Source organism: Hemibagrus wyckioides, linkage group LG19, assembly GCF_019097595.1.
Source record: "Hemibagrus wyckioides isolate EC202008001 linkage group LG19, SWU_Hwy_1.0, whole genome shotgun sequence".
Taxonomy (NCBI): Eukaryota; Metazoa; Chordata; class Actinopteri; order Siluriformes; family Bagridae; genus Hemibagrus; species Hemibagrus wyckioides.
Genome location: NC_080728.1, coordinates 6,646,637 through 6,672,486, shown reverse-complemented (window position 1 = coordinate 6,672,486; position 25,850 = coordinate 6,646,637). Strand labels below are relative to the sequence as shown.

At 37.9% G+C, this 25,850-nt stretch overlaps 1 protein-coding gene across 1 annotated transcript in view; it reads left to right on the top strand.

The window, feature by feature from the left end:
• LOC131370316 (thyrotropin-releasing hormone-degrading ectoenzyme-like) overlaps nucleotides 1-19,905 on the top strand; it is a 154,780-nt gene extending 134,875 nt beyond the window's left edge. The window contains exons 14-20 of the mRNA XM_058417577.1: nucleotides 93-240; nucleotides 1,396-1,493; nucleotides 2,613-2,720; nucleotides 8,329-8,496; nucleotides 15,214-15,354; nucleotides 15,554-15,635; nucleotides 17,327-19,905. Of these exons, the coding sequence (XP_058273560.1) occupies nucleotides 93-240; nucleotides 1,396-1,493; nucleotides 2,613-2,720; nucleotides 8,329-8,496; nucleotides 15,214-15,354; nucleotides 15,554-15,635; nucleotides 17,327-17,470 (889 nt within the window). The 3' untranslated portion in view covers nucleotides 17,471-19,905. The remainder of the gene's footprint in view (nucleotides 1-92; nucleotides 241-1,395; nucleotides 1,494-2,612; nucleotides 2,721-8,328; nucleotides 8,497-15,213; nucleotides 15,355-15,553; nucleotides 15,636-17,326) is intronic.
• Nucleotides 19,906-25,850: the final 5,945 nt, after the last annotated feature.

Sequence of the window (25,850 nt, the reverse complement as noted above, 5' to 3'; positions counted from 1 at the left end):
TCTCTCTACTGTTCTCTCTCTTTTACATATGCGCCTGTCTCAGAATATCTATTTCACTACCTAAGTGTCTCTCATTCTGTGTGTCTCTGCAGGGCCGGCTATCTCCCACAGAGCATCCCTCTGCAGATCATCTGTTACCTGTCTGAGGAGGATGAGTTTCTGCCCTGGCATGCTGCCAGCCGTGCGCTGTACCAGCTCGACAAGCTGCTTGACCGCACCAAGGACTACAGCATCTTTAGTGTAAGAGAATCTCCATTAGCTCTTGTGACGCTTCACCACTGACCTGGGATCAACATCTGTAGTGGAGTTTAAACATTTAAACACCGTTAGTCTATTTGAACACGAAAAGGCAGACATGGAGGTTATTTTGACACATCTGTACAATGAGAAAAAGAAATATGGGGTCAGATTTAAAGAATAAATATGATGTATAGATTACATAAAATATTAGGTTTATGAAAAACTAAAACATGACTTCATTATTTATACTAAATTGAATTTAAACAAGTTTATGAATTACTTGATTGGATTGAGAGTGATCATGTAGTATTAATTGTGAACTGGTTACATCTCAAGAAATCTCAAGAGGATGTTGCCAGTGATGGGAAATATGACTATAGTATTACATTTAGGGCCTTAAATTATGCATAGTAGAATAGCACAGTGGTAAAGTGTCTGTTGCAAAACACCAGTGCTGTGGTTTGCTTTCTCGACTCAGGTGCGAGCTCTGTGTTTTGTTTTATTCAGGGCTTTGTAAATACACACTCAAATCATGTTGGATGTTTGAAAAAATTATTGTGTATATATTTCTCAGTTCAATCATGTGGAAGCAAGCAGTAAATTCCAAAGGTTTTTTTTTCTTAAGTTAGAGTTTTCAACCTCTTTGAGCTTTCAACAATGATCTGAAATCGGTTAAAGGCCTAAATTGTAGGACATGTCAACACAGAGTTGGCTTCAGATCTGCAGTAATGAGCTGCTTCACCAAAAAGCAGACACAGGGATGGTAGGGGAATTGTTAAACCAGAAATGATCAGACATTATTTCCTGTCATCTGTTTCTCCGTGTATATTTCTTCTTCTAATGAGCTATGTTTATCTGTGAGCAAAGCAGGATCTTATAGTATTTGGATTCTCATCTCAGTAAGGAAGCATAGTAAACTAGGTTAAATTAATCAGATTACCAGCTGTGGAAACATACAGTACACACACAAAAAACACACACAAATTAACACAAGTGTATACGTGTATTAGCTACTCTCTCCTGTTTTTCCACACTCCCTCATTTGATCTCTCCATCCCATTTTTTTTTTTTTGCCCCTTCCCTTCCTCTCTTGCTTATCTCCTTCTCTCTCTCTCTCTCTCTCTCTCTCTCCTTCTTTGTGTCCTTTATGTTCAGAGCTATGTGTTGAGGCAGGTTGAGCTGAAGTATCATAAGCTGGGCTGGCCAAGTGTGAATGCAGACGGCTCCTTCCTGCAGGCCACCTATCAGACTGAGTAAGTGCCAAGACTTTCACTGCTCAAAAGAAGAGACACACACAGTGAAGATACAGTAAATCTCCATCTGGGATTTACGGTTAAGGGGACAAAAACTTTAACAGGAACCAGCTAAAGATATTCTACCTCATATATGTTAGATTTCTTTCACCTTTATTTCAACTTAACATATAAGAATTGTATTGCATCTAACGTTTTATATACACCTTTATAACTGTCTCATTGAACTTTCTGGAAGATTCTAGAAATTTGTCATGACATTTAGAACCTTTTGATTGGCCAGTTGTCGTAATTAACAATTAATTAATTAATAAACAGCTGAGTGCTGTTAGCTAAGCTGTGCTATAACCTGCAGTGCTACAGCGCTCGTGTCGGCGTTGTTCAGTGTTTTCATGTGTTTGCTTTGTTTGCATTGCCAAGGGAGGTTTGTTTGATGCATGTCATATCTCCACCCCTGCATTGTCCTAATGGTTGTCGTCCTAATGAGTCACATGTAGTCTTAGTTTTGAGTTTTTCCTTTGATTAGTCTGTCAATGAATCCCTCATGTGTCTTGTATTTAGCGTGAAGCATTTGTTCAGTTTATGCTACATGCCTGATGATACCAAGCCTTTTGTCCATGTTGACAGTTTCCATTTTTCCAATTCATTAATTAAATTTATTTAATTCTTTGTTATTAATGTTTTCTGTCCACACTATTTTCAAACCAAAATTACTTTATACATCTATACTCCCTCTTCTCTTATTCCCTCTTCCCCTTATTCACTTTCTTGCTAACACTGTGCCACCGTTATTACACCTTTCTCTCTCTCTTTCTTATACCTTCTTAAATTTTCTGACCATTTCTCTTCTCTTTTATTCTCTACCTCTCTTATTTTCACATTGCCTTATTCCCTTTCTCTCTATTCATGTCCTCACTCCCATTTTCACTTCCTCTCTCTCTTATTCCCTCTGTACTCCTCTCCCATTTACTTCATCACTATCTCTCATCATATGGCATCTTGCATTTCTTCTGTTTTTCATCCTTTTTTCATTCTCTCAATCCTGTTCTCTCTCACCCTTTACTATACCCTTTCCACATGTCTGTCCTTCCTTCTACATTCTGTCACTACCCCCACTAGAGAGCTGCAAAGGGCGGTGATTATGTTGGCCTGCAGTTTTGGGAATAAACACTGCCACCGGCAGGCTGTGTCCCTTGTGTCCGAGTGGATATCGAGTAACAAGAACAGGTAAAAAGACACACACACACACACACACACAAACACACACACATGTTCAAGACATTCCATTCACATAATTATCAATAAAGTTATTTAATGCCATGCCTAAACTTAACTCTAACATCAGGAACCTCAGGAAATCTGTGTTTTTTTAATATTAAAAATAACTGCAGTTTTCTGTGAAAAAAGAAAGAGAATACAAACAATGACACAAAGAAAAGAGTAAATGAAAATACAGACAGACAGAGAGACAGTCAGTCAGACAGAAAGACAGACAGAAACAGACAGAGAGATAGTCAGACAGACAGAGACAGACAGAGAAACAGACAGACAAACAGACAGAAAGAGAGACAGTCAGGCAGACAAACAGACAGACAGACAGATGTGACTTGGTCCCCACTAAGATATAAAAAGATGATTACACACACTGCAACAGATGCTTTTTATCACCACATATAAACCCTGTAACACACATCTTAACAATTTAATTAGCATTTTAATTACTGCAATTAATCCCCATGAAATAAATACCTGAAATAAAGTCTGTAGAGTCAGTACTGTAGTAACGGTGGTGTGTGATTTTAACAGAAAGTGTGTGCAAAGGTGGCTAAAGTGAGCAGCTGAGTGTGAGAGCACGCTGTGTACTGGAACTGAGACAGTGTCATTGGTATGTTTTGACAATTTGACATCTGATCAATATATTGCACTCAGGAATCACTGCAACCCTCAGTGTGTTCCCACTGTCTGCCAGGCAAGCACAGCGACACCTATTTGTTCATCTAATAGCTTTTGTCCCCAAACAGCCTTGTATACATGGCAGTGATCCACAGGCAAACACAAGCTGCCATAAGTACCAGCTAATTGGGAAAATAGAGCTTATGAGATGTAGGAGCAGCTGCTGTGCTTGTGTGCATGTGTGTGTGTGTGTGGGTGATTTTTTTTCTTTAACCTGCCACTGTGTTATACTTTATCAGGCAGCTTATTATTATTATTGTTATTATTCTTATTATTACTGTTCTTATTCTTATTCTTATTCTTATTCTTATTCTTATTCTTATTCTTATAGAGTACCCCTACTGTACTGAATATGTGATAATACAAGGGATAATTATTAAAGTATAATAAAAGAGGTACAGCTTTGTATTTGGCTTTGTACAGATCGCTGCTCTCTGAGTGAAAGAGACTTTATATATAAAGTATAGTGATGCTACATAAAGCTAAAGTAAAACATGAAGTAAACAAGCTCTTGTTTAAAAAAAATGGAAGAAAACTACAGACTGTTAATGACAATTTAATTGTTGTCATTACTCATGATTTTCATGTACCACATTTGGCATTTATCCAAAGAAACTTAAGACAAGATACTGATAAGGGTTAAGGACCTTGCTGAAGCGCCTAGCAGTGACAGCTCGGTTTTACTGACATTTGAACCTTTCAGATTATGCACATTACCTCCATGCAGTTCACACCGCCAAGGTTGCCAGATTTGTCCTGAGTAGAAGTGTCAAGAGACAAGGATTTTCAATAGCATTTACCCCTGCAAAACCTGCACACTTGCCTTAAAGCCCAAAGTATATTAGCTTAAAAAGCAAGATATAGTTAAAATAGAATACAAATTGCCCTTAAATTGCTGCATAAATAGTCCTAATTGAAAATTGTAATCGTATTAATCACAGCACATTTTTAGTTCAACTTAATAAATATGGCTGTCACCCACATTATTCAGCTAATTATAAAATAGCGCTTGTCACAGCGCATCATTTTATTTTGCATTTTATTATCATTTTATTAGTTAATTGTGTACACAACTCAGGAGTGTTTGCTTTGAATAGCCGAATTAATAAAATAATGCCTGTGAATTAAATGTTAATTTAGTTCAATCTTCTGTAAAAGAAATGTGCCCTGGGTTTAGAGGATGATATGACTGAGCGCTCGGCTAATTGGCGCACCATTTATCCATAAGAATTCGCTCTTTGAGATTAATTAGAAATGATAAAAATGACTTTAAAGGGATACTGTTTTTAATAGTATTTAATAGTATAGTTTTTTTTTTTATAATAGTTTTTGATAGTAATGCCTAAGACTCATATTTCAGCATGACACATCACACAGTGCAAACTGTGACACTGTACTGAATACAGCTGCTCTCTCAAACACATATCACACAACACAATGATACTAACACCCAGTATCAGTTTTAGGCAACATCCATCCTGTGTGTACAAGAACTCCAGTATTAAACCCCCACTATATGATGACCAAAATAGGGAAAATGCTCCTGTTTGGTTGTGTCCATGTTCAGCGTTGAATTGTCACACACAGTGGTGGTTAACGGCTCATATGAAAGTATTTTTTGTTTTTACCCAGCCTACTGTGGCCAATATATTCATAGAAAAGTGAATTGAAAATTGAAAAAGTTTTTTTCAGACACTGTAAAACATTTCATGAGAGAAATCTCAACTCAAATATAAACTTTGTTTCAACTCTCAAGTAGTCAAGACAATGGATTACTATAAGTCTCTTTCAAAATCTATAAACTTGAGTTCAATTTTCAAAACTTGCCATGATAATTAGAGTAAAGATAAGAAGTATGTTCACATGATCAAGCTATCTTACAGTGCACAAAATGTTTCTATCTTCAAAGTAAATGATGATATTAAACCCATTTCTGCTGTGTGAGATGCCCCAAGTGCTTGTTCATAATTATCTCAAATTTGAAGCCATTATCTTGACAACTACCCCAAAAGAAGGAAAAAACATCTCACGATGAAAGCCAAGAGTGTGTTCCGACTCATTTTATATCAGACATGCGGCAATAAAATAATTCATATGTTTATACTGATTGAAAATACATCAATTTCCAAGCTGTAGGGAAAATGGAACAGAACTGTACTGGTAAAAAAGGATTAACTGGACTTTGGACAATGGAATATGGTCCAAAAACTCAACAAAGACCCAAACAAAATCCATCCGTCTTTGTGAGAATACTATTGTAACTCAATAGCACTGAAATTGCTACATGAACTTGGAACATGTCTTAACTTTCACATGAGGCCAATCCTCATATGACCTCTTCGTGTAGCTGTTTTATTGTACCTAGGCCAAAGTTCCTTGAGGCCATTCCTGAATAATGTGAAATCAGAAAAGGTTTATTTCCTGGTGTGAGAGCACAGCGCTTCCTTTGATCTGTTCAGTCCTCCAGAGATGTTTGTTTATGATATCTGTCCATTTCTCTATAAATCTGTTTCTAATGGAGCTTCCACGTTCAGTTTCATTCGGCAGCAGTATCAGTATCTAAATTTCACAAAATGTTGTAGTATAAACATCAGAAATGAAATCATACACACAATTGCCTGGTCTGTTTCTCAATATAGTATACTGAAGAGCAAATTTAGAATGTATATGGTTAATTTTAAACAATACAGACAGACCTTGTTACATTCTCTGAGCTGAGTTCACCAAAAATATTATGTGTATGCTTTACTGTATTATATAATTTCCTGTGCTTTTCTAATTAATGTTATTAATATTGCTGTTTGTGATATTATATATCATGTTGATACTGATAAATAATTCATTATTAAGTAGTTAAAGTAATATTATATACTTCATAATTTATTATTAAAATAATAAAATATCCTTTAATCAGGAACAAAGTAAAGGGTCAATTCCACAGGCTCCGATTAATCACATTTAAGGATTAATCAACCAAATAAGAAGCAAATGAACATGAATTATTCACTCCAGATCTTACTAGGTCAGGGTAGACTTATTTTGTATTTCCTTAATTTTTTATACATTTGGCCAGATTATAAAAAGCAGACCACCATGAAACTTTTCCAATTTAACTACAGGCTAACTGCGCAGTCTCAGTCATTGGCATTAGAAATAATAACTGCATTAGACATAGTTGTTCTGATTATTACCAGAACAAGGGACATAAAAAATTTAGAAATTGTGTGAGGAGAGACTGGGCTGGAATTTATAAAATAGATTTCCTATTAAAGAAAAAAAAAAGTGTGCGCAGTTTAAGCTGATCGATCCCTCAACTATTAGGTCTATAAATAATAATTAATAATTAAATTAATTGATCATTTTATCCATAAAAATGTGCTCTTTGGTATTTGTCAAAAATGTAAATAAATTAAAAGTAAATAAATAAATTAATTTGTTATTTTTAATATTATTTATTAGTATTTTAAATAGATTTTAATAGTAATGCCACATTTAAGCCTGACATGTTGTTATATATTAAACTGGCAAATAGTAGCACTGCACTTAATACAGCTCCTCACTCAAGCCCATATCACCCATAATGCTCTGTTTCCTACACACCGTAAAGAGGCATTTAAAGACGAGATCTTCTTGTGGATTCTTTATTCATATATATCAAATTATGAACATGTGCAACTGCATCTATAAGAAGTGTACATGTAGCATTGTAATTTATTATAGATATCCTTTCCTCTGTATAAACATCTCTGCAATACAGAATAAATGCTAAAGCCACACAGTTTACATCATGACTGAGGCTTTTTCAAGGCATGAAAAATTAGAGCAGTTTGATCCTTCACCTGAAATTAGGCCAAGTCAAGAGGAGGGAGCATAACGTGATTTCCAAAAAAAACTGTAGGCCGCTGTCTGTGAGATAGAAAGCAAAATGTAAACTGACTTAATGAGCAATAATGGATTAAGATGCTTCAGTAAATCCTCCTTGAAGCTAAAAATTATTTCCCAAAAAGAATGAACCTAATGCTAATCAGCACTGCTGCAAGAATTTTTGTAAGGTTATATGCAAGATCAAGACTGAAGTCCATATCAAACCATCATGAAAAAGAATTGAGTCTTCTAATAGACATGTTTAATCAGTCCCTCCAGGGTTGCTTGATTTTGCTGGGGATTCTTCTGTTTTATTATTATTATATTTTTTGTGTGTATGTTTTTTGGTGAAATTGCAAGCACATGATTCTTCTCCAACCAGTGAAGGGTCATATGCAATTACTTTTTCATGACAGCTGTGCTCATGTTACACACACTCGAATGTAGGAAGTCTTTGGCTGAATGTATGTTGTGATGACGTCGCACAACACATCTTGGCAAAAATCAACAGAAAATCTTCTGTAATTGTGAAAAATTGAAATCTCCTCAGTATGTAGTGCAGTTTGCTTGATTTTGCTTTCATTTCTGCAATCACAAAGTCGTGAAATTTTGGACAGAATGATTCAATTTATGTTCCCAACCAAGTTTACATGTATCTGTACTATGTAACTGGATATAAACTAGAGAATAGAAGTTTAGTTGGCAGAGTTTGTAATCAGGTAAAGCATGTTGTTTCACAGTGCGTCTAATGTTGGGTTTAGTGATTGGTTTGATAAATATGATCAACTTGTTTACTGTATAGGACACAGAAGATGAAAATGCTATAACAGACCCTATAACATGGGTCTGTTTACTTTTATTGGAATGCTAAATCATTATAATTCCACTAGGATTTAAAATAACATTCAAAATTATTGTTCTTTTGGTCCCCAATTGAATTGTGCGCACATGCCACACATGCTATCCATGAAGTTTAATTATATTGTTTGTTTATGCTAAACTAAGTACTCCTCCGCAGGATTCCCCCAAATGTAAGGGACATTGTCTACTGCACGGGCGTCTCTCTAATGGATGAAGATGTATGGGAGTTTATTTGGATGAAGTTCCACTCCTCTATGGCCATCTCAGAGAAGAAGGTCCTGCTGGAGGCCCTAACCTGTAGTGACAGCACTTACCTACTAAACAGGTGAGATCTGATATGACCAGATTCATAAAAATATGACAATGCAACATGCCTATGTGGCTACCAACATTTAACACAATGCTATAATATCATGAGAGCATGTAATAGTAGCTCAGTGTTTGTGAGTAGTTTCGTAAGTCACAGAGCTGAATACAGCAACGTCTATCTTCATGTCTGGATAGCCAGGCACCAATTACGACTTAACAAAAAGAATGTAAATATGCTGAGATTGGATTGAATAAAGTAGCAACTCTGAATGTATAAAGTAGCAACTCTAGGAATCTTTATACCTGTACTTCTGTAGAACCTCCTAGAGCAAATGGCTGATGAGGAGCATGAGGCTAGCTCTTCTCTAAATGCACAAAACATGACTAAACTAGAATGTGAATTATTCTCCAACAATTGAAATAGATTTTGTTGTAGCCCTTTTGGTTCTCCTATACCATCTTAATTGAATCTGGAGCTTCAGCGTAACAGCTTGCCACACCATTGACATCTTAGGTTTACTCTCCTGATAGACACCAACAGCTTTCTAGTCGCAGATTCTTTTCACAGAGATTTCACATGGTCCATCCAGTCTCACCTGTCTGACCCTGCACAGTTTAAGGTAGAAGTCTTTTAAGAGATGAAAGTTAAATTGATCTCCACAGACTCTCTTTTTTCAGGATAATAAAGCTAGTGTCCTGTGCTAAGTTTGGTCCAAAATTTTATATATCATGTTAAGATGACACAATCACAATATGTATTATAATATATAATCACAAAATATATTCATGATCAATCGTGTGGTACTGTCAGTATGTGGCTTGCACAGATGTCTTAAAACAGGTTTAGATCTAGTCTATCCCTATTGTGACTTTCCATCGTGTCCACCATGCAGACTGAAGTCCGCTTATAGCAATCCGCAGTTAGAAGGAGCACTATAGGGACTGTATGAGCACCTGCTCTATGTTCTCCCAGAAGGCTGAATACTGTAGACTGCTCTTTGGTCTATATGCACAGTCTGCATTTTCCTTCCTGAGACTCAAATCCTCATAGAGTTAGTACAGACAATCTCCTTGTCCATTGGGAACCCCACCTAAGGTCTATCTCCGGTCAAAACTCCAGACTGGGAGAGAAACTGGAACCTGAATTCACTTCCAGCTCTTCTCTCAGCAGTGTATTGGCATTTCTTGTTCCATGAACAAAAGTCAGTTTCGAATGTATGGTTAAGTTGTACAAAGTAAAAGGTGACAGGTGAAAGAAAATTTGGATGATGATTTGAAAGATGGTTTGTTTGTGAAACTCCTCACGAACAATAAGTCACCTAATTATCAGTCAAGCACGGAGATCTTAACTTAATTTCTAGTTCTGCCAATATTCAACATCCCAGAACAAGAGCCTTTACCCTCTGAAGGCTCTAAGAGGTGGAGCTTAGATTCATTCATCAGATTCATTTAGCATCTGACATCTACACTCTGTCACACAAAAAGACTACCAATATACATATAGTATATCCAGGAGCTGAGGTCTGATTTGACCCTCCATGTCACCTATGTCTGATGGCTTCTTATTTGTGGAGAAAAGATTGTAGGGATGTGATTACCATGGAGTGAACAGGATCACAAAAAGTCCACTACCCCATGTCAAACATACAGGAATAATTATTTGGAGCCCAGGTCTTCACCAAGCTCAACATGAGGAGTGCTCTCATACAGTATATACCCCTGAGGGTTATTAGTGGAACACTTTCTTTTCTACAGCCATCAATCACTTAGAGTGCTTGGCCAGACCAACTGGAGACTATGGTTGCCTTCTCTCAAAATGTACAAACTACTGCAGGGTTTTGAAAGACCATACCTAATAATCTGTTCTTACTCTTTCAAGCTGTACAAGCACTATTGCTGCCAGTACTAGATCCTGACACACTTCTACTGCTGTAGAGATTACTCACTTGTGCCTGACTGTCTGCTACTGTGAATTGATCCATATGGATTTCCTTAAGATTGTTGTTGGTACTATACAAACAAAATTGCTTTGAATTGAATTTAAGCCACATGGTTTGGCCCAAGTTATGCTCCAGGCATTTGTTAACAAGTTTGTGACAACAAACTCTGTGACATGGTTAAGAGGTCTGTATTGGTTTACAGTGATGACACCTCTCTGTATTCTCACAGCCTGCAAATTTATTTGTTAAAACTACTACTAGAACACTGATGCTTTACATCAAAGTAGGTAAATGTCAGTTACACTTCTCCGATCTTTCATTCCTTATGTACATACTGTTACTTGAGGGGATATCTGCGGAGGAACAGGACATACAAGCAGTTCTGGAGTCATCTATGTCATCTCATCTGGTGCAGAAAAGCTGTTCACTTACCTCAAGCACTGCATCACCATGGTACCAATCATGCAACCAGTCGTTGCTTGCTGTTAAGCTGGCTCTGATGGAGTGGTGTCATTGGCTGGAAGGGGGAGCCCTTCAACCCTTTATTGCAATGATCATTGTAAGTAGAGTTCATGAACAGAGTCTGCCATCTACCAGCAGTAACCCCAAAGCAAATTCTAGAAACCTAAAAGGGATTGCTCAACTCTCGAGAGTCATTCTGCAACAACGCCATAATGTTAATGGTTTGTTACCAGTTCTCTAAGAGATAGAAGGAGTGAGAATAGTCAAAACACTCTTCTTAAATTCCAATCATTACACCTTGATGACCCAGAACCATGAAGGTGTAGAAAACTTCCTATATAATGTTCAGTTGCCTCAGGAGTGGCTCTTACAGTGGAGGCTTTTATAACAATCTTAAACTCTCATCATGCCTTTGCTATAGCTAATTCCAGCTCATCAAGGAGATTTGTTTAATATATATATATATTCAGTCAGTCTGTTGTCCTTGCACATTGTCAGACTGCACTAGTATTTCTGATTTTGCTCAGTCAGAATTACACACTAACTGAAACACTTTATATAAGCACACTTGGTGACCTACCCAATATATAATTATTTTTGTTTACATTTTCCATTATGACTAACTGGACCCCAGGGTATTTATTTCATGCTGAACTGTATTTATAGGTCTAGGAAAGACAGTGTAGTTCAGGGGAGAATAACCCTGCCATTGGAGAAACAATACATTTAAACAATCCAACAAGGAGGACAGACCTTTGTACAATCTTTTCCATTACAGCCAAGCCAAGAAGAACTCCACTCGGGCAATTAAAGTGAACACTGTCACATTAGATTAAAGTTATTGGGTAATACATGTTCTTGTGAAAGGATAAACTACTATTCAGTATCATCACTTCCCAAAAGTATAGAGTGTTTATTAAAGGCAAGAGTAGAGAAAGCTACTGAACCTCCCAAAAGGCCACATTATTCACCCTGCCATATGGCTTACACACCCCCATGGCCTGCAAACATTTACAAGTTCAGGACCTTACGTACATCTTCATATTCTGTGTATCTAGTACATCATGTACTGTATATAAGAATCTAAGAAATAAGCCAAAATCTCTCACTAGTTGTCAAAGCAAATAGACACGTTTGAAAGAAAGTGCTGTAGTGTGTAACAGTGGAGAGATTCAGTCAGCCATATGGCCATGTTGTACTGCTTTTCGCACAGCACATCCCCCTGACAGTAATCTACTTCACAAGTGTCATTCTAGACCGTAAAGTGAATGTGTGAACCTGCCAGTGTGGAAAACAGAAGGAGTGATGATTGTCAACGATCCTGCTTGTTGTTAGCACTGAATAAGAGATTCACTATACTGAAACCATGATCATTTCTCCTCCACAGTAACACAAAAAGGGAAAAAGGCTGAAATACAAACTTGCATTGGGTCTCAAATAGAGAAGTACAAAAACTTTGAGCAAAGATGATGAATCTCTCAAGAGTGCAGTGAAAAAAATGAATGTATGTAATTGCAATTGGAAAACAGTTTTTTTTGGCAGTGCCTCACTTCCCCTTTTATTTAAACACAACCTTCCGCACAAAGGGAATGTCAGGATTATTGTTTCTCCGGATTCATTCTCTTAAAAATATCATTTGTTAGCAATACAAATATTTTAGCTCTCTCAAGACAAAGACAATTCAAAGATCCCAAATACGGAGTGTTCATTTGCATGTGCAATCTGCTGACTGCATAAACAACAGAGGGAGAAAATAAATTAAATGATTTAAATTCTGCTTTTGCATGTGCTAATTGTTCTCAATAGCTGTGGCGAGGAGAATCAACTGAACGTGAAATTTCAGCTGCCTGCTTTTGAACCTACTCAGTTACCACTTTATAGCTTTGGCTATAATTGAATACAAATCTGGATCAGCATCTAACTTACTATGACAGCAAGTGTGGCTAGCACAATCCACATAGCCAGACACATTTAATTCAAAACTGCAAATATGTGCCAGGGTTGCCGTTTGGGCCTCTGAGAAGAGTACAGGGTTAGGAAACTACAGTCCAGCACAAACAAACAGACCGGCCTTGGAGCATCCTCACATCACTTGCAAGCCAAATCAATGCTGTATATTTCATTGCTCACATATGTTTTAACTGAGTTCCAACAGGAATATAGGACATCCCCCTTACCCCATATCCAAACACCCCCATTCACCACCACTAAAGGGCCATGTTGACCCTGATCCTTGGACAGAGGAGTGATTAAAAAAGGTAGACCCCGTGATTCTTTGGCTGTTTTTTTGTATGATTCTAGCTTTCATAGCGCTGACCTGCATCATAAAAGATAGTTATGCGGAGTCATGTATGCAGACTTGTGAGATGCATAATTCAGTGCCCCCATTGCCCTAGAACATAGATATTTTTTTAAGGTCTGCCTTCAAGAACCAAAAATTCAGTTCACATGCTTCAGTCTCTGTCTAGCATTTCCATGCCCCCTACTGATTTCTGCTGTTTTTACATAATTCCACAATTATGTCACAGACTGTTCAAGGCTCCAAAATGTGCCACTTCTATTACTAAACATTCACATGTAGTGTCCCAAATGGACCCATTTAACACCCTCTGACAGGTTACCTGTGCCTGTGAGCCTTATTTCGAGTCCAGGTCATGGATTGTAACTCACTAGTCCAGTAAATGCTCTTGAAATCTAGATCTAGTACACAGGACTTGTTCACAGGTTTACTGCTGGGACTACTGGATAGTGAAAAGTTCTCATTCATGCTAAAGGTGGATATAGTGATCATTGTAGTGCATCAGGTATCATGTATGGTGTATTATTGGGAGCTTATACAATTATTATATCATTTATGAACAGAACAAGGCACCTTCGTCTACCATGTGTTCCCAAGAACCTGGCACAGGATCTCACTCTTGTGCTTCTTTAAGTCTTATAATTATGAGCCCAGGTTGGATGTCGAACCTTGTTGGATGCCAAAAACTTGTTGCTAGTGATTATGTCTGCTAAACAAGTGGGAGAACTGCATGCCTTTGGCAATAAGCTCAGTGCGAACTTGGCGACAGGGAACGATGTCTGTATGACAGCCATATTTATTTCAAATACTATGTCATATGGTCACTTGTTATAACTTGCACTTGATACACCTTGATACGCATGCACGAGTGCTCAAGAAACTATTCAGGTGATTCTTACTATCTCTGGTATTTACTTGGCATTCACAATAACCACCAGCATTTATTTTGTCTTAGTGACCGTAATCACTGTTCCTGCTGTGACTTTTAGGCTTTTAAATCACACTATGGGTGCTGATTATATATATATTTGTTGTAACAACACCTTTTTTCACTTTGAGACATAAATCAAACATGTAATGCGTTCTACACATTTTTTTCCTCATGTGCAGTGCTTTGTAGACCTTTTTAGTAAATCAGCCTGCAGGATCTTGTTTCCTGTTTTGTTATGTTTTTTTACAGTGTACATGGATCTTTATATTCACTAAAACTTTAGTATATTAAAGCCTTAACATTAGAAAGGAACTGTGATGCTGTAAGTGGTAGTGGTTATTCTTTGCCATAATAGATAGGAATTATTAGTAGTTATGTTGTATCACAGAGTTGGCCATCACATATTTAAGGCCATGAAACCTGCTATGGTCTTCTACAAGCTTATATGGGACTCCTGGGTTATTGTGTTTGATGTTTCACACTGCTCATACTTTACCCAGGATTAACAAGCAATCCTGTATATTCATAATCTGACGTTTCACACTGTACATTCCTAAACCCTGGTTTAACCTATATTTATATATTTGGCTTAATCATATCGATATATTTGTGGTGTCTACAACCATGATTGGATAAATAGAGAGTATGGTCGCTTTATATAATAGGACAGCTTTTAATTAAAGGAAAGGTCGACCATTCTTTACCTGAGGAGGCATTGTTATTATTTACAACTTTCTTATATCTTTGTTTTTGGGCCATTTTATTGGTTAATTGACCAGGTGTTCCTTGATATCCTTCTAACTTCTGCTCATTTTTCAGTGTCACGTATTTCCCCCTCACTATGATGCACACTTGATGTTCAATGTTTTGCCTCCTGAAGCTACCGAGCTGTTTTGTTAAGTGTTGCTAGGTCATGGTTTTTGCTTGATATGAGGCACATACTAGTCACTATCTGATTGGTTGTCTGTTGTTAAGTAGCCATAACATGCATCATTTTACACTGTGCTCATTTGGCATCACAATGAAATGTTAACAGCACAAAAATACATGTCATTAGCACAGTGTGAAAAGCCCTAATGTTGTTTGTTTGTATTTTTCCAGACTGCTCAACTTGTCTTTAAGCTCAGATCTGGTGCCAGATCAAGATGTGATCGACATCATCATCCACGTTGGCCGCAACCCGCATGGACGGCGTTTGGCATGGAGGTATTTCAGAGAAAAGTGGGACATATTAAACTCCAGGTATGCTTCTCAAGCAGAATTCAGCTCCCATCTACTGTGAAAAATATATATGCAGTTTCTGATAAATGTATGTATGCATTAATGTACATTGTTGATTTGGATTTTTCTGATTGAGTGTGAAAGTACATTTATTGTCTGTGTTGGCTGTGAGGCTTATTAAAAGCAGTGCTTCATTGAATGTGACTTTCTTGTTGTGCAGGTATGGTGAGGCTTTATTTATGAACTCTAAATTAATCAGTGGTGTGACAGAGTTTCTCAACACGGAGAGCGAACTCAATGAGGTGAGTTATGAAGCTGAGATGAACATCACACATTCATCACTATGACTGACAGTGCCAGAGGCCATGTCTTCTTCATCTGTACTGCTAAAGAATAACGGGCCCAAGTACACCATAGTGTTTTTTAGCCTAATGTTGATGTAACGTTGTGAGAAGAAGAAAAAAATACTTCGAAAAAAATCGATTTTGTTCCAACTGTTTTGTCAGCAGTTCTGGCCCTTAATTTCTTCTTTTTTTCCTAGAAGATTTATCTCTGTCACATTAATCCACACCTGAAAGTCTTTTCCATCCATCTATAGAACCAACCATCTGAAAAAGAAAAAAAGATGAAATGTCTCAGTGTGAATGTTGGTTTAATTGTTAGTCAAAGCCATTTCCTTTTCCCCTGCAGTGTACTAAAATTGTAGTCAATTATTTAAATAAAACAAGAACAACAAAAACAAAAATCAACCTTCCAACAAAACATAAACAATTTTCTTAAATAGCCTGTTATTTTATATGAAAATTTTTTTTAATACAATATATAACAGTATCCAGTGACTACGCTGTAAGACTTTTATTTAATAATGATGACAAAAGCATTTATAATGAACATACAAGCACATTTTTTATAATTAATTAAATTCAAATAGTTTGGAGACCACAGCGTACAGCATATTGTTTGTGTGTACTATATGGAATAAAAGGAAACTGAAATCATATTTGCACAAGCTCCACCCAAAGCAAGCAAATAAACATCACAGCACAGAGGCTGGAGTAGCTCCGTGACCACTCGGAGTGATGATAACAAAAGCAAACGCTCCATGGCCAGTGCACATCTGTAATGGAAGATCAAAGCCTGGAGAATTTCCTATCACGATGCATCTGCAGCTCCAATACAACAACACAATAAGCTTCCAGTGTTATGGGAGTTGTTTTAGATCCACTGCAAACCTAAACCTTGAAGTGGTTACTGAAAATGAATGAATGAATGGATGAATGGATGAATGGATGAATGAATGAATGAATGAATGAATGAATGAAAAAACTAGACAGCAAATGTGGTCAATGGTGAATGTTTTTTATCACTAATCCAGCATGGTACACCTGATTTTTGGTACATGCCTTACTTCAATGATTTTAAATAAATATAAGTAATAATGCTGTAAACAGGAGTCAAACGTGTGTGGACACCAGACCATCACACCCAACTGTGGGTTTTTTCATCAAACTGTTAACTGTTAAAAAGTCTTTGGATGCTGTAGAATTACATTTTCCCTTCACTAAAACTAAGAGACTGAAACCTGTTCCAGCATGACAATGCCCCTGTGCACAAAGCCCCTGAGCTCCATGAAGAAATGGTGTGTTAATTTAATTTATTTGTGTAGCGCTTTTAAAAATGGACTTTGTCTCAAAGCAGCTTTACAGAAGTATAGAAAATTATAAAGTTAAGGTTGGAGTGAAAGGACTCTGACTCAACCCCAATGAACACCTTTGGGATGAACTGGAACACCGCCTGAACCCCAGACCACAACACCAGTGTCTGATCTCACTAATGCCCTTGTAGCTGAGTGATCACTAATCCTCACAGCCATCGAGTGGAACGAGATATTCAACAAACACCTATAGGTGTGATGGTCAGATGTCTTCATACTTGGTTCCTATAAAATCTGGATCTTTAAACTACTTGTTCTACTTTCTTTCCCCCTCCCCAGCTGAAGGATTTCATCCAGATGAGCAGTGGAGGAGCAGTGTCTGCATTCACTCGAGCATTGGAGATTGTCAAGGCCAATGTGAAATGGCACAATCTTTACAAGGAGCAGTTCTTCCAGTGGCTGAGGAAATCACCCAATGACTAATAATTCACTATGTTCATTATCTTTTAGCATGGAGTCTCTATCAAACATTTATAGACCATTAGCCATGGGAGAAGAAAAAAAGAACAATAAAATATCATTTTTGGACCCTGATAATCTTTTGTTTTTCCTGATAGAGAAAAGGCCAGGCAAAGTGAAAGTGAAAATGAACATGGAATAAGTCACATATGTGTTGCTGCAAACAGAATCAATGTTAAATGTTGCCTGGTGGTGTACATCTCAAGTGACATTCCTTTTTTTTTCTGAATATCCTTCAAATCTTCATACTTGTTTCATGCATGAATACAATTTCGTCCCTTCTATGATCCAATTTTCAAAGTTCAGACCTGAGTCCTGGGATGCTCAGGTCAGCTGTCAGCATTTTGTGGACTGCAAATTGATTCTAATCCGAATGTAGATAAGCACAAAATCAGCCAGCCTGACAATCAGTGATTCAACTAAAATGGTCCAAAGAAAGGAATAAAAGTTGGTGTTTGTTCCCTTTCTTCAAGCCATAGGAAGAAGGACAGAGAAGATCCGGGCAGCAGTCCTTATTGGTGTATCGAATGATTGTGTGTGTTTCGGATGTATTGTATGTTAGTACTTGTTTTCTTCACACAAGGCCTCACCTTGTATATCTAGTGTAAATGCTAAGTGGAAAGTAATCACTGTGTCGATATTTTCATATTCAGTAGTTTCTTACCCAGGAAACACTGAGAAGAAGAGCTGTAAAGGTGTATTGGAAATCAGACTTTTACAAGTTGTAGTATTAGTAGGAATATGCTATAAATTTCAATGTCAGCCCAAATCCCTGATTTCTGCTCAATTGAAAATCACATGCTAACATGATGCATATGTTTCCAATGAGCTAGATTTACTATTAAAATATCAGTTGTGTAAGCAGAGGATACAGACTCAAATATAATTTGGATATATACAGTACCGTGTTGCCAGTTAAATCAGTAAAAATGTACCATATAGGTGCACAATTTGAAAGTGTATCATTATTGACTGGAGGTCATTTGAGCTATACACAGTTTGTCATCCTTCTTCTACCCTGTTTATCGATGTACCACCAAATAAGAAACATATTTTATCAGATATAATTTGGATGGTGAATTCTCAGCACGGTAGTGGTACTGGAATGGTAATGTGTGGTGATGGTAGTGCATTAGACACAAAGGCCTAAATGTTACTGGTGGGTTGAGAACAGTCCACCACCCAAAAACCACCATCCAACCCATCACTAAATAAAGGAATTACATTTATTCTCATTTTCAAGCAATGTCTTCTCAGAGCTTTGAGTTTATAGACGTGTTTAGGAAATTGTCTGCATGATGAATTCCTTGTCAGGAAGTATGGCTTCACACAAGGGAATATACTCAAGCTCAAACAACTGGAATGAAGCTGAACAGAAAGGATTCTATTCTAGTACTGACTGGTTTTGGTAAAAAACAAAACAAAATAAAAAACAAATTTTGTCAAACAAAAAGTTTGTTTGACAAACAAAGACAAAGACAAAAAAAAAAACAAAGTTTCCATTGTTTATAATGCAAATAAAAAAAACAGAGTGATGTTACTGACTGAAAACAGTAAGCAGCTGTTGTGGACTGATCTGTATCAGTTGTAAAGATATAAGTGTTAGGACCTACTTGTGTACAAATCTAACTAAACATTATGGTGAGATATGTGAACAGTTAGAAACAGTAAGAAAATTAAGGTTTATGGTAAATAAGGTACTATATTAATGAAGTGATCCCACCTTTGCCATGTGTGTGTGCATGTTCTCCCCATGCCTCAGAGGTTTCCTCTGGGTTCTCTGGTTTTCTCCTCACATCCAAAGACATGCGTTGTAGGCTGATTGCCATCTCTAAATTGTGAGTTTGTGTGCAATTGCGCCCACGATGTACCCTGGTTGTACCCTGCCTTGTGCCTCCTGGAACAGGCTCCAGCTTCCCCGCAACCCAGTAGGATAAACGGTGTAGAGAACGGATGGATGGATGGATTAACTGAGTGATATTAAATAGATATTTTATTTTTATCCGCTGTTGTTTTCCAGACAGCTAAACTCTAATGCTAAGCTCTGCCTACACTATGTGCTGCACTTGACATTGCCATCCATTTCAGATTCATGCCAGCGTAAAGTTTTTTGTTTTTTTTTTCAACACGAGGAAGAATATGCTAAACTCCCAGCACACATCTCAATCAGTTTTCCCCAACGTCTGCTTGAGTTCGAAACTCTATAAAAAACAAAAACCCAGCAAAAACAAATAAAAAATAAACAATGATATCTCTGATATTTCTGATATCTCAGAGTTCTGCATGCTCAGCCTGCAGCTTTCACTTGGAGTGGCCTTGAGAAGTGTACTTCAGTAATACATGTGGAGTTTGTAAACATTGTAGTGCATAAAGTTTCCTAATAAACAGGCAATTTCTGACTTCTCGTGTTGTGCAAGTAGAATAGCATGGCGGGTCTAGATATTCAGCACAATTGATTTCTCCGAACATTTACGTTGTTCAGAACAATAGTTTCCGCGAGTGTAAACCCGGATTCTTAAAAAAAGTTTGATTGGAAAATGAAAAAGTTTCAAAGTCTTAATCTGTAAGCATGGCTCCTACTAAGAGGAATTTTTATATAATTTGTTTATTTTTATTTCTTTTTTTACTTGTAATGGAACATCCGTGAGTCTTTTCATCAACTGTACTACATAGTAATCTTGAAAATCTACATGATTCACCCAGAAAATCCCATTAATGAGCAGGTTCATGCATAAATATTTAGTTCAGTTCAAACTCTAAACTGTTGTATAAAATGTCTGAAGGGCAGTGACTGTACTGTGAACAGTAATGTGACATTATCTTCCTATTTCCTCTCAGACTGCTGTTCTGCTTGTTCTCATTTTAATGTGCATCTCATTAACAAGTGCTTATTAGAGAGAGACAGAAGCAACACCAAACATTTACTTGCCATCTATCACATGAAATCAAGAACACAAAGAAAAACAGCACCAGTCTGCTTCTCAGCACAAATACTGCATTTCCTGTCTGTACACTTCTGCTAAGATGGATGAAGGTAAAAGTGCATACGATTACATAGTATTGAAAACTGCCACTGAGAGAAAACAGAAGGATGCATACACTACACTTAACTTCTTAGCATGGTAAAATATCTTGAACATATATATAATATAAATTTTACAGACTTCAAGCTGGAAATAGTCTTGTTCAGATACTTTTGATCATTTTTAATCATTCCTTCCAAAAACAAATCGAATTATCGGAGAACATTTAAAGCTTAAAAATAGTCAAATACACTATATTGCCAAAAGTATTCGCTCACCTGCCTTGACTCGCATATGAACTTAAGTGACATCCCATTCCTAATCCATAGGATTCAATATGACGTCGGTCCACCCTTTGCAGTTATAACAGCTTCAACTCTTCTGGGAAGGCTGTCCACAAGGTTTAGGAGTGTGTTTATGGGAATTTTTGACCATTCTTCCAGAAGCGCATTTGTGAGGTCACACACTGATGTTGGACGAGAAGGCCTGGCTCTCAGTCTCCGCTCTAATTCATCCCAAAGGTGTTCTATCGGGTTGAGGTCAGGACTCAGTCAAGTTCATCCACACCAGACTCTGTCATCCATGTCTTTATGGACCTTGCTTTGTGCACTGGTGCACAGTCATGTTGGAAGAGGAAGGGGCCAGCTCCAAACTGTTCCCACAAAGTTGGGAGCATGGAATTGTCCAAAATGTCTTGGTATGCTGAAGCATTCAGAGTTCCTTTCACTGTTATAAGGGGCCAAGCCCAGCTCCTGAAAAACAACCCCACACCATAATCCCCCCTCCACCAAACTTTACACTTGGCACAATGCAGTCAGACAAGTACCGTTCTGCTGGCAACCGCCAAACTCAGACTCGTCCATCAGATTGCCAGATGGAGAAGCGCGATTCGTCACTCCAGAGAACGCGTCTCCACTGCTCTAGAGTCCAGTGGCGGCGTGCTTTACACCACTGCATCCGACGCTTTGCATTGCACTTGGTGATGTATGGCTTGGATGCAGCTGCTCGGCCATGGAAACCCGTTCCATGAAGCTCTCTGCGCACTGTTCTTGAGCTAATCTGAAGGCCACATGAAGTTTGGAGGTCTGTAGCGATTGACTCTGCAGAAAGTTGGCGACCTCTTCGCACTATGCGCCTCAGCATCCGCTGACCCCGCTCCGTCAGTTTACGTGGCCTACCACTTCGTGGCTGAGTTGCTGTCGTTCCCAAACACTTCCACGTTCTTATAATACAGCTGACAAGTTGACTGTGGAATATTTAGGAGCGAGGAAATTTCACGACTGGATTTGTTGCACAGGTGGCATCCTATCACAGTTCCACGCTGGAATTCACTGAGCTCCTGAGAGCGACCCATTCTTTCACAAATGTTTGTAAAAACAGTCTGCATGCCTAGGCGCTTGATTTTATACACCTGTGGCCATGGAAGTGATTGGAACACCTGATTCTGATTATTTGGATGGGTGAGCGAATACTTTTGGCAATATAGTGTATGTCTAGGATTATATTTGGTATACTGTAATCTTAGAATTGGAAATAGCAGATACATTTGACTATATTCAAGATATTTTTCACTTGCTAAGGTGTCATGTATGCAGTGTATGAAACCGAGACTTGATGACTTTGTAGAGAAAGTCCATTAGAACTGGTGAAGGCTTTCACTGTGCTTGTTTTCTTGTTACTGGCACCTTGTGACTATTAACGTATTCTGGTAACCTATGAAAGGTGCCGCCTACTTCATGTTCATCTCCCGTCTTCACCTGTTTTTTTGTTTTACTGGTTTCCATGTTTTCCATGTTTCATGGTTACTGGAATGTGGAATGATGCATCTTTCAATTATGTGTGCTTTGAAGTTTTGTGGGAATTGTTGTTCACCACTTGCAACATGCAAGTGGAAGGAAGGAAGGAAGGAAGGAAGGATGGAACGAAGGAAGGGAGAAAGGGAGGGAGGGAGGGAGGAAGGAAGAAAGGGAGGGAGTAAGGGAGGGAAGAAAGGGAGAGGAAGGGAGGGAGGGAGGGAGGAAGGAAGGAAGGAAGGAAGGAAGGGAAAGGAAGGAAGGAAGGAAGGAAAGGGGAAGGAAGGAAAGGGAAAAGAAGGAAAAGGAAAGGAAGGAAAGGGGAAGGAAGGAACAGGAAAGGAAGGAAAGGGAAAGGAAGGAAGGAAGGAAGGAAGGAAGGAAGGAAGGAAGGAAGGGAGGGAGGGAGAAAGGGAGGGAGGAAGGAAGAAAGGGAGGGAGGAAGGGAGGAAGGAAGGGAAAGGAAGGAAGGAAGGAAGGAAGGAAGGAAAGGGAAAGGAAAAGGAAAAGAAGGAAAGGGAAAGGAAAGGGAAAGGGGAAGGAAGGAACAGGAAAGGAAGGAAGGAAGGAAGGAAGGGAGGGAGGGAGAAAGGGAGGGAGGAAGGAAGAAAGGGAGGGAGGAAGGGAGGAAGGGAGGAAGGAAGGAAGGAAGGAAGGAAGGGAAAGGAAGGAAGGAAGGAAGGAAAGGGAAAGGAAAAGGAAAAGGAAGGAAAGGGAAAGGAAGGAAAGGGAAAGGAAGGAAAGGGGAAGGAAAGGGAAAGGGGAAGGAAGGAACGGGAAAGGAAGGAAGGAAGGAAGGAAGGAAAGGGAAAAGAAGGAAAGGGAAAAGAAGGAAAGGGAAAAGAAGGAACAGGAAAGAAAGAAAGAAAGAAAGAAAGAAAGAAAGGAAGAAAGAAAGAAAGAAAGAAAGAAAGAAAGAAAGAAAAACAGAAAGAAAGAAAGAAAGAAAGAAAGAAAGAAAGAAAGAAAAACAGAAAGAAAGAAAGAAAGAAAGAAAGAAAGAAAGAAAGAAAGAAAGAAAGAAAGAAAGATGAACAGAAAGAAAGGGCTTTTGTACAATAGTCTTTTTGTTCTGGCAGTGAACATTGAGTGTACCTTTCTCTGCCCCTGAATATTTTTGCTAGTTTCAGGTCTTATTGTGTGTTGTTGTTGTTGTTGTTGTTTTGTATTTTTTGTTTGTTTTTATTACTGTAGATGTAGCTGAGGTGTTGAGTTTTGTAGAAACTTTTTTTTTGTAGTCTTAAAAAAAAAAGATTCACATTAATCATTAAAAAAGGAAAAAATTCACACTTGTGCAAGGGTTGTCTTTGGGTTTTTGTCCATCTTGCACACACCTAGTCTAAAGCTTCCTGCCAGGCTTTTTCTTAAAAACAAATTGTCTCTGTATTCATATTCAGTTAGGATGCCTTCACTGTCCAATCTGAATAATGTATTCACAGTCGGTGACTCTGGTGTTTGGAGGTGGTTGACAGTGATAGTGTAAATGATATCCTGAGGATGGTGTGCTTTATAGTCACTGATCTTCTGCTACAGTCATGCATTTCAGTTGCAGAGAGGAAACAGGACATTTTTTAAATTAAATCCTAGATCCTTTCGCACTTTCAACAAACCCTGGGAGCCATTTGTGTTGTGCTGCTGTGGTGACACAAACATAACGTACATTGTGTAACTTCATCCACTCTTTTGGATTCAAAAACCCTAAAAATATTGTGACAGAGTTTTGCATTCCTTTGAAACAAAGACTGGGCGGATGTGGCAGCTAAACTTGCCTTCTCATCTGCAATAACAAAACCAGTAATCTACCACACTCTGCTCTGATGCCTGTTATTACATGGAGTGCTGTTTGTTGGTTTTCTGGACACTCTGCATCTTCAGATCTGGAGACTATCAGGCCAGTAGTCATTGTGCCACCGTGTTGAATATTTAGCCAACATATTTCCAAACCATCATATGCATTGCAAGTCATTGTGTCAGGCTTATGTTCATTATGTATAGAGCATGAATTTGTCCTGTAGTAAAGCCACTGCAGGTTTTAATCTCAGCCCTAGTTTTTTCCACCTTTGCCACTGCAATGAATATGGATATCCATTTCTACCTAAAAAAAAAATGGCTCTTTAATTAAACTGGCACATCGAGGAAGAAGTAATTCACAGTCATGTAAATGGGTAAGGCACAGGGTGATTGATTGTGTAGGAGGCTGCCTCCAGCTCTTTACTTAAACTCAAAGACTTATAAGAAGCCACTGAGTGTACTGTCTCATTATGATTCAGGTGACTAACCTAAGCTCCTCTGAGGCTCATTCCTGCTGCTAAATGCAGTAAAGATCTTGACTCTTTTAACTCTAATAGATAAAGTCATATGGCTGTTTTCTTTCTTGCTGCAGCCACCACAAATGTGTAAGAAGCTTACCTTTTTTCTTTACTTTATACTTCAGCATGGACAAGGTTCTTTACTTTTTTCTTAGCTTCTCAAGTCTAAAATACTGGCCACTGATCATATTCATCATCACCATACTCATTAGATGGTTCAGGATTAACAAATATACCAATTATTAGCAAGAAACAAATGATTTACCGATAGCACAATATTTAACGTGTGCACATCCACCTGGCAAGAAGAGCATGGGAAAGAGGACCTTTGTGTGGTCCTGGTCACTTTATTTTGACTCCTTAGATTAATTTGTAAGTCTTAAATGTAAGAAAGGAGAGCAGTATCATATACACTTAAATTGTATTCATATTTCTATAATAAATTGTATTTGAATGTGCATTTATGTTGTAAGAAGTCAAATTCACAATCCTGTACTTGCTACTTTCTTGACAAAGAACATCTGGTTTGGTTCACAAGTGGTGCAACAGACAAGGTTTTGTTTCTTTCTTTCTTTCTTTTAGTTTTGTTTTTTGAAATCTCAGTAAGACTAGCCAATCATGGGTGTATGAATTTATGTGTGAAAGTGAACAGATAGCAATTTCCTTTTATAGTGCTAAGCTGCCATATGCTGTCTGGTGGGAGGAAACTGTCAGATGATCAAATTAGGTATAGAAATAGCAAAAAATCCCCCACAACAAATTGACCCTCAAGTGTCAATGCTAAAAGCAAATTTTTTGGTTGGTTAAGTAAATAAATGTTTCTAACTTGCCTCATCCTTCTATAGCTCATGTTGGTTCATTTTTGTATAGTGACTCTTGCTGGGCAAAATAAACCTGCTTCAAACATTCACCTAGGTCTGGTAACTTTAAATAAAACACTTTCAAGAACAGCATACATAATAGATGATACAGGTGAAAATACCTTATAGTTTTTTTGCTGACCAAAAGAGCTACCGGTTTTGTCAGTATCAACTGGAGAAACAGCTAAAGCTAGAGAATATCTCCTGACATTTGAGATATTTATGAGTTATTCTGTTCATGTGCAGAAATATATCCAATCAGGATTTGGCTCATCTCAGTTCCACAGTAAATCCTGATAGTATATACACAGGTCACATTCACAAGGATTGCTTAAACCTTTTTATAATCCACTGTGGGA